Genomic DNA, 13442 nt, shown 5'->3' with positions numbered 1-13442 from the left:
CCTAAAAAGCTTCGGATCTCCGTGGGACTTTTCGGCTGTTCCCACTTCATTACAGCTTCAATCTTTGTTGGATCAACCATTATCCCTTCTTGGTTGACCACGTGACCCAAGAATTGGACTTCACGAATCCAAAAATCACACTTAGAGAACTTTTCATACAGCTTCTCCTTCTTCAAGACTTCTAACACTTCTCGTAAGCGTCTGCCATGTTTCTCTTGGCTTTTTGAGTAAATCAGAATGTCGTCTATGAATACTATCACGGATTTATCAAGGAACGGATTACAAACCCTATTCATTAAATCCATGAATGTTTTCGGAGCATTGGTTAGTCCAAACGACATAACCAAGAACTCGTAGTGTCCATATCTAGTTTTGAATGCAGTCTTCTCGATATCTTTCTCTCTTACTTTTAGCTGATGATATCCTGACCTTAGATCGATCTTCGAGAAATAGCTCGAACCTTGCAATTGATCAAATAGGTCATCAATCCTTGGCAACGGGTATCTATTCTTTATTGTTGCCTTGTTCAGCTCTCTGTAATCAATGCACATTCTCATACTTCCATCTTTCTTCTTCACAAATAACACCGGAGCTCCCCAGGGTGATGAACTAGGTCTAATGAAACCTTTGTCCAATAACTCCTGAAGTTGCATCATCAGCTCCTTCATCTCCGTTGGTGCTAATCGATACGGTGCTTTTGCTATTGGCGTGGTTCCTGGTAACAAGTCTATTCTGAACTCTACTTGTCTATCAGGTGGTAATCCTGGAAGATCTTCGGGAAATACTTCCGGATAATCACACACCACTGGTATACTCTGCATCACCTTCTTTTCCTTCTTAGCATCAATCACGAATGCTAAATATGATGTACATCTCTTGGTCAAACACTTCCTGGCTTTCATTAGGGAAATGATTCCAGAATTTACTCGCCATTTGTCCCCGTACACCATAAATGAATCCTTCCCAGGCGGGTTTACTTTAACTATCTTCTTCTTGCATAAAATTTCGGCATCATTGGTGCTAAGCCAATCCATTCCCAGAATGATGTCGAAACCATTAAGTTCGATAGGCAATAATTCCTCGTGAAACTTATTCCCATTAAGGTCGATTAAGATGTTTTTCATACGATGGCTAACAGGTACAAACTTGCCACTAGCAACTTCGACTAATAAAGCATTATCTAGAAGTAGTATTCCTTTGGCAGATCTGGAAGATGATCGGACAGCATTATCTAGAAGTAGTATACACTCACGTGATCAGAAGATGATCGGACAGCACTACGGATTATAGAAGTAGTATTCCTTTGGCAGATCTGGAAGATCTTCACAAAAACCGGACTCCTCGCGGGCAGAGCTTCGGCTCGGGAATCTTACTTCTCGGGATCTTCGGGACTTCGAAACTTGCTTCGGGGCATGGGAATAATACCGGGGCTTCGGGGTACTTCTGGCATGCAAAACGACGCAAAACGGGAGAGAGAAGAGAGAAAAAGAGCAAATGAGCCGGCTGCCCTCGCATCCTATTTATAGGAGGCTGGAGCCTCGGAGTACGTTGGGCGTACAGCAGTACGCGGGGCATACGCGTCTGAATCGTCACTGCATGCGTCATCCGAAGAACTCGAGTGCGAGGCGTGTCATGCTTCGCTGTACGCTGGGCGTACTTCGGATCAGATCGGTGACTCCTTCGGATATACATCCGAATTAAAGATTAAATTTAAATACAAATTATTTAATAAACTTCGGAAATTCATATCTCCTTCATACGAACTCCGTTTTCGACGTTCTTTATATCCACGCGTAGGTGAGACTACGCTCTACAACTTTCGTTTAGACTCCGTCGGCTAATTTTGAATTTATTTTTTATTAATTATTTTTAGTAGTCCAGTACAGAAAAACTTCATTATAAATTCATAACTTCTTCGTTTGACGTCCGTTCCCGCCTAACTTTTCATCGCTTCGATACCAACAACGAGATCTTCGATTCTCGTTTAGATTGATTCGACTAAAAACCGCTCGATCTCAAAGCGAGTATTCGGACTGCATACCGCTAAGTCGAAACTTCAGAAAATCATAACTTCCTCATACGAAGTCAGATTTGGGCGTTCTTTATATATTCGGAAACCTCATTTCAACTACTACAACATTATCCAAAGATATCAAGTTTATTTTACACTTAAATTTTGACGCTCATTTTATTCTTAATTAATCAAATCACATAATTAAGTAATTAAGCACAAAACTCATAATACTCAAATAATATACTTCTATTATTTCAAAACGGGTTACAAAGGTTAACCTAGACTATTACATCAACGAAAATGCCTAGCCTGGAAACGCGGGCGTTACATGTTATTCCCGTAGAGGGAAAATGAGATTGTACCATTTTAAGGGGAGTCAAAACAAATGGGGTTTATGTGTACCAAAGTTCAAATGCAATTTACTTTCAGTTAGTTGTATCACTAAAGATCTCCAATGTGTTGTAACTTTTTTTCCCAACTTTTGTGTTATGCAGAAACTCAACACAAGGAGCTTGATTGGATCGGGTAGACGCCAAGGGGGATTGTACCAAATTGGGATGACTGAAGACAGAAGAGCCATGATTGCTATGACAGACACTTGGCACAGAAGGTTAGGTCACGCCTCAAAGGGAAAGCTATCAAAAGTAGATTTATTTAAAACCAAATTCGTTGAGTTTAGTAATAAAGTTTGTGACTCGTGTGCTAAGGCTAAGATTGTTGGAAACTCTTTTCCTATTAGTATTAATAAAACTAACCATATGTTTGAATAAATACATTGTGACATGGGGGGGAGGTATCAGATACCTTCTTACACAAATGCCAATAATTTCCTCACTGTGGTTGACGACTATAGTAGAGTTTTTTGGATTTTTCTTATCAAACACAAAAATGACGCTAGTGAATGTCTCATAAATTTTCACAAGATGATAAGTGTTCAGTTTGACAAACATATTAAGAGAATTAGATGTGACAATGGCGGTGAGTTTACCTCTAATTTCATGTGTGATTTCTATAATAAAGAGTGTATATTGCTTGAAACCACTTGTCCACATATGCCACAACAAAATGGCGTTGTGGAAAGAAAACACCGACACTTATTAGAAATTGTGCATGCAATTCGGTTTCAAGCAAATATTCCAAAGAGGTTTTTGGGAGAGTGCATCCTCAAGGCTGCATATATAATCAATAGGATCCCTTCAAAGGTCATTAAAAATAAAACTACCTATGAACTTGTTTGGAATTCTAAACCACGGTATGAACACATGAAAATATTTTGGTGCCTTGCGTACCACAAAAACATCAATACAAAGGGAGATAAATTTGCATTAAGAGGAAAACCTGGTATATTTTTGGGTTACCCACAAGGTACTAAAGGTTACAAAATTTTCAACATTGAGTCTAAAATAATTATTGTGAGTAGAGATGTAGTTTTTGATGAAAATGTGTATCCTTTCAAAGATACACAATGCATTGTACAAGGTGATGATGACTTACCAACTAAACTTCAAGAAGGTATGTGTGAAGGTAATAAAAGTTATGACAAAAGTTTTCAAGTAAATGAGGACCCAGAATATCATAATGATGATTTGTTGGCAACCACTGAGCAACATGTTGAGTATACTAGTTCACTGGAGCCTGATAGTACCAACGCTTCTGGTAGCCCAACACCACAAGTAGGACCAGATGCACCAAGTAGCCCAATTCCGAGCACAAGCCCAGTTGCGCCTTCTGCTGCCAGCCCATCAGATTATTCAGATTTTATTTCAGAACCAGCCCGGCAAATGCATACTAATCTCGAAAATACAATCAGAAGTGTTAGAAAAAAACGCAACCTCAGAAATTTCGAGATTACTTCGTGCAACTTTCCCCTTCCGTCAGTCATCAACAACTCGTTTCCGATCAAGAGGCCTCGACGGTACATCCTCTTTCTCATTTTGTTTCTTATAAAAAATTTCTAATAAACATGTTGCTTATCTTGTGGCCTTTACGTCCAATAATGAGCCTACTACCTTCTTAGAAGCCTCACAAGTCCACATTGGCGTGGTGCAATAAAACAGGAGGTTATAACACTTGTTGATAATGATACTTGGACTCTGACGCACCTTCCTGAAGGAAAACAAGCCATTGATTCAAAGTGGAGTTATAAAATAAAGTTCAAACCAAATGGTGAAATAGAAAGATACAAAGCACAGCTAGTTGCAAAAGGGTTTACACAAATGGAAGGCATCGATTATCATGATACCTTTGCACTGGTTGCTAAACTAGTAACACTTCGTATTTTATTGGCGGTTGCGATTAAGAAGAATTGGTGTATTCACCAACTCGATGTGAATAATGCCTTCTTGCATGGAGATCTTGAGGAAGAGGTTTACATAAAGATTCCTCAAGGGTTTGCAAAAGAAAACGAAACGCGTGTCTGTCGATTAGAGAAGTTAATCTACGGGTTAAAGCAAGCTTCACACAATTGGTACCAAAAATTCACCACTTTTCTTTTGAGAATGGGGTTTTGTCAGTCAAAAGCAGATCACTCTTTGTTCTTATGGGATAAAGGAGGAGTTTACATGGCCGTTCTCATTTATGTTGATGATGTGATAATTATTGGAAACAAACCGAATAGCATTCAACGAGTTAAAGTGCAACTACATGAAGCCTTTAGTATCAAGGATTTAGGTGAAATTAAATATTTACTTGGTATTGAGTAGGCCTGTCAAATCGGGCCGTCGTGTCGTGTTTTTGTCTGACACGACACGACACGACAATGTTTTTTGTAACACGAACACGACACGACACGATGTCGTGTTTTTTTTCACTAACACGAAAACGAACCAATTAAAAAACGACAACACGACAAAGATAATATTACATAACTATTATTTTTATTTAATCATATATAATACGATAAAAACGACAAACACATGCTCAATCGTGTCAATTTCGTGTGAATTTGTAAACACGAACACGACACGACACGACATCGTGTTTTTTATACTTGACACGAACACGACACGAAAACGAATTCGAATTTTGATTTCGTCACGATTTCATTTCATGTCGTGTATTTTTGTCGTGTCGTGTCATAAATTGACACCCCTAGTATTGAGGTTGCAAAAACTGATAAGGGGCTTGTCTTGAGTCAAAGAAAGTATGTCCCGGATATTCTTAAAGATAGTGGCATGCTAGGTTCTAAACCTATTCCGTTTCCTATTGAACAAAATTTGAAACTTGATCGTTGTGAGAATGAAGATAAGGTTGATGCAAGCAAATTTTGTCGGCTTATTGGACGCTTGTTGTATCTACAAGCCATGCAAACTGATATTACATACTCGGTTAATGTTTTGAGCCAATTTGTTGTCGATCCTCGATGTAGTCACTTGGACTCTTTACACCGCGTGCTACGATACTTAAAAGGCACAGTTGGACAAGGTGTTCTTTTACCGAAAAGTGGAGATTACGTGTTGACAACATTTTCTGATTTTGATTGGCTAGGGTGTCCATACACGCGTCGCTCCATGACCGGTTATTTGATCGTGTTTGGTGGTGCTTCGGTTTCTTGGAAAACTAAGAAACAATCGATGGTCTCACGATCTTCAGCTGAGGCAGAATACCGGGCGATGGCTTCGACAGTTAGCGAGATTATTTGGATTCATTGGTTGCTTCGAGATTTACAAGTTGGTGTGCATGGACCTACTACTCTTTTTAACATGACAACCAAGCCGCCAGATACATCGCGAACAATCCCGTTTTTCATGAATGCACGAAGCATGTTGAAATGGATTGTTTTTTTGTTCGTGAACGAGTATTTCAAAGGAGATTATGCCCATGCAAATTAATACCAAAATGCAAGTTGCTGATTTACTCACTAAGGGCCTTGGTGTAGCTCAGTTTCAATTTCTTCTTGGCAAGACGAGCATTGTCAATTTACATGCTCCATCTTGAGGGGAGTACCGGATATTGTTTTTTTTTTAGTCAATCTTTGTCTAGTATTAGTTTATCCTTTTCTTAGCCAAGTCCGATACTTTTGTGAATTGGTTATTCTCATTGTACACGTCTTCTATTTATTATTGGCTTGCCATATCAATAAAATAGTTTTGAACGATTCTCTGAATAATACCATAGATTTCTATACTTTGAAGTGCCTCAACATTGGTGCATTGTTAGATTCTAAAATACAACTTTATAATAAGTATAGCCTTTTAAAATAAGCTTGTAAACTTGCATGAACCAACAACCTTGATAACGAATTAGGAAACTATATTGTATCAAATATATACAATTTATAGCTATTGAAGAAATTATCAATTAAGATATTTGTCAATGTGGAGAGATAATGGCTCCGAAGTTCAGTCTTTTGGTAGTTACTACATATGATTTACTAACAGCCAAAGCTTTCATGTTAGCTTTGTAATTTTTTATTTTTTTTGTCAGTCACTGGATTGTATTACAATATTAAACAAGACAAATACTTTAGATGGAAGTACGATTTAAAAGATTACAACACTCAATTCTACATTTCGTTTTACTTTCTTTTGAATGGTTTTCAAGATTTTTAATTTGAGAGTATGTTAAAGAATCAATTTTTAGTTTGGTCTAGTATTCTCGTATTCAAAAATGGAACCTAGTTGGTTTTCTTATTTCTTGGATTTAACACCAAGCTATATGTATTTTTTAAGTTTAAACAAACTCAAAAATATAATATTTGAATTAGCATATACCACTGTTGTAAAAATCCCGACTAGGTCCCGATTAATCCCTAGGCGCTACTCGACCGATTAAAGGGCGCCTAGCGATTAATCCCTGCATACATAATAAGTAAAACATTTTAAAACGAAGAAATTTTAGCATTTTAAAGAAGTTTTATCTCAATGGAAACTATTTGAGGCATGATTAGTGTTGTATTAATCATATTAACCTATTTTGTTATCATATTAGTGGTATTTACGAAATTTGATATGATTCTAGTCATATTTATTTTTTTAAAATTGAAGAAATTAGCAATTAATGGTACCCGATTAATCCTCTGATTAATCTCCGCCTAGCCGATTAATCCCTTAACCCCAGTCCACCGACTAGCTAACGTCGAGCGTTTTTTGCAACCTTGGCATATACTTACTAATAGTTAGATTTCTACAGCATTAGACAAAATCCAACATGCTTATAAACCATAATCAATAATTTCAATATTACCAAAGAACAATGCCTTTTTCGAATAAGCCAATTCATTTGGGACCCTGCAGATCCACTCTTTTTCCTATTCAAAGCTCAGCCCTTTGTCTCTGTGTTTTCACATCGAGAATTATTTGCAGATGTCAAAGGGGCTTCTTACTCCCCAAAAAAATTGTCCTACATCTCTATATAAACGCTGGTTTATCAAGAAGACGCAAGAAAAGCACTTCGAATTGTTGATTAATCGCCAGAGATGGCTTAGAACCAATCGTTCATTATCTAATGGATCTTTCCGTTCTAATACTCTATCCGAGAGTTATCAGTATTTATCAAATATGTTCCTATCTAACAGAACACTATTGGATCAAATGACAAAGGCATTGTTGAGAAAAAGATGGCTTTTCCCGGATGAAATGCAAATTGGATTCATGGAACATGATAAGGATTTCCCATTCCTTAACCAGAAAGATATGTGGCCATAAAAGGCGAAGGAAGGCTGGAATGCCAACATGCGTATAAGTTAATTTTCAAATATTCACTTTTTTGGAATTTCAAATTATCATGTTGATATTATAGTTTATTTAAAATATTGGGGTTATTTTATATGTAGCCATCATCATGTATGCCAATTAACACATATAGTCCTCAATGTTCTAATAAATAAATGTTTACTAGTAAATTTAGAAATTTGGTTTCAATTGACCATTATCGCATGATATAGCAAAAAAATGAAAAAAAAAAAAATCATTTTTCATGCCTACATGACGTCCACTTTGAACACATTTTGATCACAATATGTCTATGTGGATTTTTTGTTTAATTCTTATTTTTAAATTATATTCTTTAAATTTTAAGATTATATTTTTGTTTACGTTTATGACATCTCTTACATTTAATTTTAGAAACATCACACCCCACATACACACACATACAAAAGATAAAAGCCAACAAAATGGATGTATAGAAAGATTAATAACATTAACACTAAAATTGTGAGACTTATACTTAATTTTGTTTGATTCCTATCGTTTATTGTGGCTAAAACTCATTTCAAATGTGGACAAGTAACAGAATGTTGATCTTGCCAATGCAAATGTACAACTACAATTGCATCAAGTACAACTTCACAATCCTCTACACATTTCAACCTATGAAGTATAAATACAACCCACATCAACCTTCAATATACACACTCCAAAACACTCGAATCAACCCATTTTAACCATTTTGTTATCCTTGAAAACCATGGGTGTCTTGACATATACCGATGAACACATTTCAACCATCCCTCCATCAAGAATTTTCAAAGCCTCAATTCTCGACTCACACATTTTGATGCCAAAACTCTTGCCAGATGCTATTAAAAGTGTTGAGTTTATCAAAGGTGATGGTGGGGCCGGAAGCATTAAGCAGATTAACTTTGCAGGAGGTAAACTTATATCTGATCCAATATCTATGAATCGGGGAAAATATTTGTGTCTAATTAAATTCTTGTATGTAGGTTTTGTGAAGCACGAAATAGATGAAGTGAATGAGAAGACATTCACATACAAGTATAGTTTGATTGAAGGTATGGGCATATCAGACAAGATTGAAAAGGTGTCGTATGATATTAAGTTTGAGGGTTCATCTGATAATGGCACCATTGCAAAAATGACCACAACTATTTACACCCATGGTGATTTTGAGCTCAAGGAAGAAGAACTAAATGCAGGCAAAGAAAAGGTTTTAGGGCTTTACAAGGTTGTGGAAGCTTACCTCCTCAAAAACCCTGATGCATATGTTTAATAATTCACAATGTTTTCTTGACATAAACATCATACCATAAATAAAATTTGTCTCAAAAATGTGTTTCTTGAAATAATGAAGAGAATTCAAGATTTATTGGCTTACTATGAAGTTGTTGTGTAAACCAAAAAAGATTTAGTGTTGGTGTAACTTGATGCTAATAACTTCCCCACATTTGTTGGCTGAGAGAATGCTAAATCAGAATGTTCTAGAATCACATCCGAACTAAAACTTTTCCTACAATCATATGAAAAAAGAAAAGTGTAAAACTTTAAAGGCATAAGTGTGTGTGTGTGTGTGAAGGGGTAAGGGTACCTTGTGGCTTCGAGTAAATGAGTGGCAATGTGTTTTCTTCTGTTGGAGGGTGTGACCCAAATTGCACGGATTCCACAAACAGCAGGGATTGAGTCTTTTTCACAAATGATGGCTCCAAGAAGAGTGTCATTTGAATTTCTTTGATTTTTATCTTTTTTTATGATTTCTCTTTGGAAACTAATGCTACCGAATTGTAGAGTGGCTGGAGTTGACTTTTTGACCTCCTTTAGAGTGGTGGTGACGTCATGGTGTTGGTCTGAGTTTGAAACTAATGGATACGCTTTGTTTATTGGCTCTGCAACTAGACATCCAGCAACCCGTTGGGAGGAGATATAAAGATAAACCTATACATGAAAATTGAAAGATTAGTTACAAAATCGGGAAACAAGAAAGTCATTAAATCAAGAAAATATTGAAGGGATTTGTGAAAATTAGTCACCTTACAGTGTTTATGGAAGATCCATCCATCACCAAGCTCCATCTCCATCATCTTTATAACCTCCTCAACCTGTAATTACGAGCTTTTATTAAGCAAGAAACTGATTATTTAAAAGATGTTGAATGTACCTTTTTTATATGAGCAGGAGGATCATCATTAAGGACCAAAATAATACGTCCATGTTCTAATGAGTGTGTATCTATAGCTCTTTCATTACGCCAACCCTTAAGTGTAAAATCAATGAAGAATGAATGAGTAGAAGAAAATATTGGAAACTAACATAAAAGATATAAGGATAAAGAATCTACCTTGAATTGAATACCATGAGTGCAGCTTTTGTGAAATTCTTTGTGAACCTTTGTATCTTCTTCATCTCCTGGAGCAAACTTGAATCCACAAGTTTTACAAGTGTGTAATAGAAAATCGGATTGACCTAGATCCAAATGAAACTGTGCATACTTCCTTTTCTTGTTTAAAACTTTTTTGGAATTTGTTGAAACTAACTGTTGTCCAAAATTAAGTTTGTTTGGATCATTTTCTTTGAAAAGATCATCATTAGCTCTGCGTATCGAAAACCAAAAGTCAACTTTAGTCAGGTAACTTCTTGTATGGTAAAAATGGAACAAAATGCTACTCATGGAATATACCCATCTGTGTTTGGAGCTCGTCGAGTGTATATAATGGGAATTTCGGGTTCTCTGGTGAAGTCTTCATCATCGGACAAGTTATCCGAAAGGGGAAGAGGTGGATTTAGGGCTTGGCTTCGTGATGTGGAAGAAGAAGAAGGTCTGAAGAAAGAATTTATTTTCGATTGCATTGATTGTTGTTGCTGTGAAGAACAAGTTGAGCTGAAGAATGACTTCCTAGATTACACTCAACGTATCATATAAGCATCAACAACATTGCAGTTATCATAACTGAACATAGTATGGGCAGCTTATCACAAAATTGAACATATTGAACCAAAATCAGATTCACAGAAACAGAAGCAAATTCACATTCACAGAAACTAAAGAACCAAATCTGATGCATCAATTCAATTTCATGTGCACTAATCAAAGTGGGTGTCCAGATTTTAACACTGATCAAACTAGAGAACCAAATCAAGATCATAAGGTAGTTCCAGCGCTAAGAAGAAAGAAGAATAGCAATAATACAGATTCTGTATATCTCTTATTTTGTATATAAGACCAGATTCCAGATGGAAATTTGAAGAAACACAAAACCAGCGATAAGAAGAAAGAGCGACAGCACAAAATTAATAATAATAATAATAATAATAATAATAATAATAATAATAATAAAAAGATAGAACGAATGCAGGAAGAAACGAACCTGTAGCTATGGGGTCGAAAGTCGAAGGTCTCCGGTAACTGTGGGGTGCGGCGCTCCGGCCGGTGGCTTCACAGGAGAAAAGCAGCACAAATGAGGCGTCTTTTGTTGTGTCGCAGTTTGGAATGCAAAACTGCGAGGTCATCTTTTGGCGCGGATGCTATGAAATTTGAGTTTCATTTTAATAGATTTTGATTTCCCGCCGGGGCAAATAAACCTAGTTAAAGCCCTAAAATCCTCCTTAGATTTTTTCTATCACCATGTAAATCTTTTGATACTTGTTATTTTGTGATATTTTTGAAATAAATATTATTTATTTTTTAATTTTTGATTTGTTTCAATTTTTAAAATTGAAGTCATATATATATATATAAAGTATTAAATACCATATATATGATATTAAATTGCAACAAATACATTTTTTCCTTTCTTATTTAAAATTGTACATTAATATTTTCTATTTACACTTTAATTTAATTTTTAATCTTTTTTTAAATCAACCCGTGTATTACACGGGTCTCACACCTAGTCCTCCTTAATAAATGAAGGTTTTTTTACCACAGGTCAATCTCTCATGAAGTTTGACACTTGTCAGTTTATGGTATTTTTGAAATAAATATTATCCACTTGTCAATTTTTGGTTTGTTTCAATTTTTAAAATTAAAGGCATATACTTATATATGTAAAGTATTAAATATCATATATATGATATTAAATTGCAATAAATATGTTTCTTACTTTCTTATTTTAAAGTTGTACATTAAAAAAATATTTTTTGTTTACACTTTAATGTTTATTTTTTTTTAAATCAACTCTTTAATACACGGGTGTCACACTTAGTTATTATTTTAAATAAAAATCTTTTTTGCTATATATAATAGTATTTTCATCATTTTATATTTATTTAAATTAAATTATTTTTCATATATTATTTTATGGTTTTTTCATTTTATTAAACTTTATATAGTATTTAAATATAATAATAAATAAATAATAATTTTATTAATGTAATTTTCCTTCTAATTTCAAAATTCCTAAACTAGAAGCCAAATAATCTTTTTGTTTATTTATTTAAATTATTTGTTTAAACTTTTAAAAAAAAAAAGGAACACTATGATTTCAATAATCCAATATTTGTTTAATTTTTCTATAAATTCAAACTTAAAATGTTTAGACATTCATATTTTTTGTTTAATAAACATGTATAATACACGAGTCTCATAGTTAATATATAATAAAAACAAAAGTTGTATGAATAACATATTTTTTATGACTTAAGCCACAATACATTTTGGTTTTAGAATTTTGTCATGATAATTTTGTATGTTGGGTTGGTCATATGTAGAAAATAAATTATGTATAAATAAAAATTATAGAGAATGTGACTTATTGAGGTAATTAACTTTTTGGTTTGTTCACATCTAGGTAACTAATTTTTTTTCTATACATTTAGGTATCGAACTTTTTGAAAGTGTTCACATATGATCATTATAACATGTTGTAGCAGGTTTTATCCGGTCATAATGGTCATATATGAACACTTTCAACAAGTCTATTCCCTAGATGTATACAAAAAAATAGTTACCCACATATGAACAAAACGAAAAATAAGAGTAAATTACACGAATGGTCCCCATGGTTTGGGAGAATTTTTGCATTTTGTCCCTAACTTATTTTTTTAACTCGGATGGTCCCTACAATTTGTTTTTGTTGCGCATTTGATCCGTATCTTACCTAAAAAGACTATTGTGCCCTTATTAATTTATTTTTTAATTAATTTTAATATTTATGTATTTATATTTTATATATAAAAAAAATTAATAGACCCCACATACATGTATATTCTCACCCTAAACTTGAAACCACATTTGAAATTTTTAATCTGGGTAACACCGATCACCATCCCACTCTTATCCTCCCCAACTTCTATTCCATTTTCATCTTTAGTGACATCGATGTCTTCACTATCCTTTCTTTTTTCGGTCTTTAACTCTGGCAAACCAACACCACAACCCACTGTCTCTTCATCGAATTTTCCACCACCACAACCCAATGCATCACAACTTCTATTTCATTTCCATCTTTTATGGTGTTGGTTCGCCGGAGTTGAAAAAACGAAAAAATAAGAGATTGTGAAGACGTTGATGTCACTAAAGATGGAAATGAAATAGAAGTTGGGAGGATGAGAGATGGGATGGTGACTAGTGGGATCCAAATTAAATTTCTCATGTGTGGTTTCAGGTTTTGAGTGAGGAGAAACATATATGTAGGATCTTTTAACTTTTCTAAATATATAAATAAGAAAATTAATTAAAAAATAAAATAATAATGACACAATAGTCTTTTTAGGTAAGACAATGACCAAGAGCGCAACAAAATAAACAGTAAGGA

The 13442-nt window shown here is 34.6% G+C and overlaps 2 protein-coding genes and 1 pseudogene across 4 annotated transcripts; 2 read left to right on the top strand and 1 right to left on the bottom strand.

Moving 5' to 3' along the window:
• The first annotated feature begins 5187 nt into the window (after positions 1–5187).
• Positions 5188–5844, top strand: LOC145057048 (secreted RxLR effector protein 161 pseudogene; annotated as a pseudogene).
• A 2377-nt stretch (positions 5845–8221) lies between these two features.
• LOC145092013 (major allergen Pru ar 1-like) lies at positions 8222–8965 on the top strand. The gene is made up of 2 exons (XM_079029886.1): positions 8222–8606; positions 8679–8965. Exons 1-2 carry the CDS (start codon positions 8423–8425, stop codon positions 8963–8965), a joined length of 471 nt encoding a protein of 156 aa, XP_078886012.1. The 5' UTR covers positions 8222–8422.
• On the bottom strand, positions 8883–11219 carry CTF7 (protein). 3 transcript variants are annotated; one of them, XM_079029860.1, is made up of 8 exons: positions 11055–11219; positions 10367–10582; positions 10028–10280; positions 9848–9943; positions 9720–9788; positions 9281–9624; positions 9071–9202; positions 8883–8948 (listed from the first exon to the last, which is right to left on the bottom strand). In XM_079029860.1, coding segments are annotated over exons 2-8 (1065 nt in total). In that variant the 5' UTR covers positions 10537–10582; positions 11055–11219; the 3' UTR covers positions 8883–8947. The 3 variants fall into 3 exon arrangements, with proteins under 3 accessions (XP_078885986.1, XP_078885994.1, XP_078886001.1); XM_079029868.1 differs by having other exon boundaries at positions 8883–9202; positions 10367–10567; XM_079029875.1 differs by having other exon boundaries at positions 8883–9202; positions 10367–10548.
• Between the last annotated feature and the right edge of the window lie 2223 nt (positions 11220–13442).

The sequence above is a fragment of the Lactuca serriola genome, chromosome 1 (assembly GCF_051521515.1).
Source record: "Lactuca serriola cultivar US96UC23 chromosome 1, Lser_US96UC23_V15, whole genome shotgun sequence".
NCBI classification, from domain to species: domain Eukaryota; kingdom Viridiplantae; phylum Streptophyta; class Magnoliopsida; order Asterales; family Asteraceae; genus Lactuca; species Lactuca serriola.
This window is presented reverse-complemented; position numbering and strand designations above follow the sequence as displayed.

Coding starts and splice junctions, on each gene's coding strand:
- CTF7 (XM_079029860.1), bottom strand. CDS start 10,536: ATGCAATCGAAAATAAATTCTTTCTTCAGACCTTCTTCTTCTTCCACA. Junction 9,789..9,847: donor CTCCTGCTCATATAAAAAAG/GTACATTCAACA, acceptor TCGTAATTACAG/GTTGAGGAGGTTATAAAGAT. Junction 9,625..9,719: donor TCTTCCATAAACACTGTAAG/GTGACTAATTTT, acceptor TTTCATGTATAG/GTTTATCTTTATATCTCCTC.
- LOC145092013 (XM_079029886.1), top strand. CDS start 8,423: ATGGGTGTCTTGACATATACCGATGAACACATTTCAACCATCCCTCCA. Junction 8,607..8,678: donor GCAGATTAACTTTGCAGGAG/GTAAACTTATAT, acceptor TCTTGTATGTAG/GTTTTGTGAAGCACGAAATA.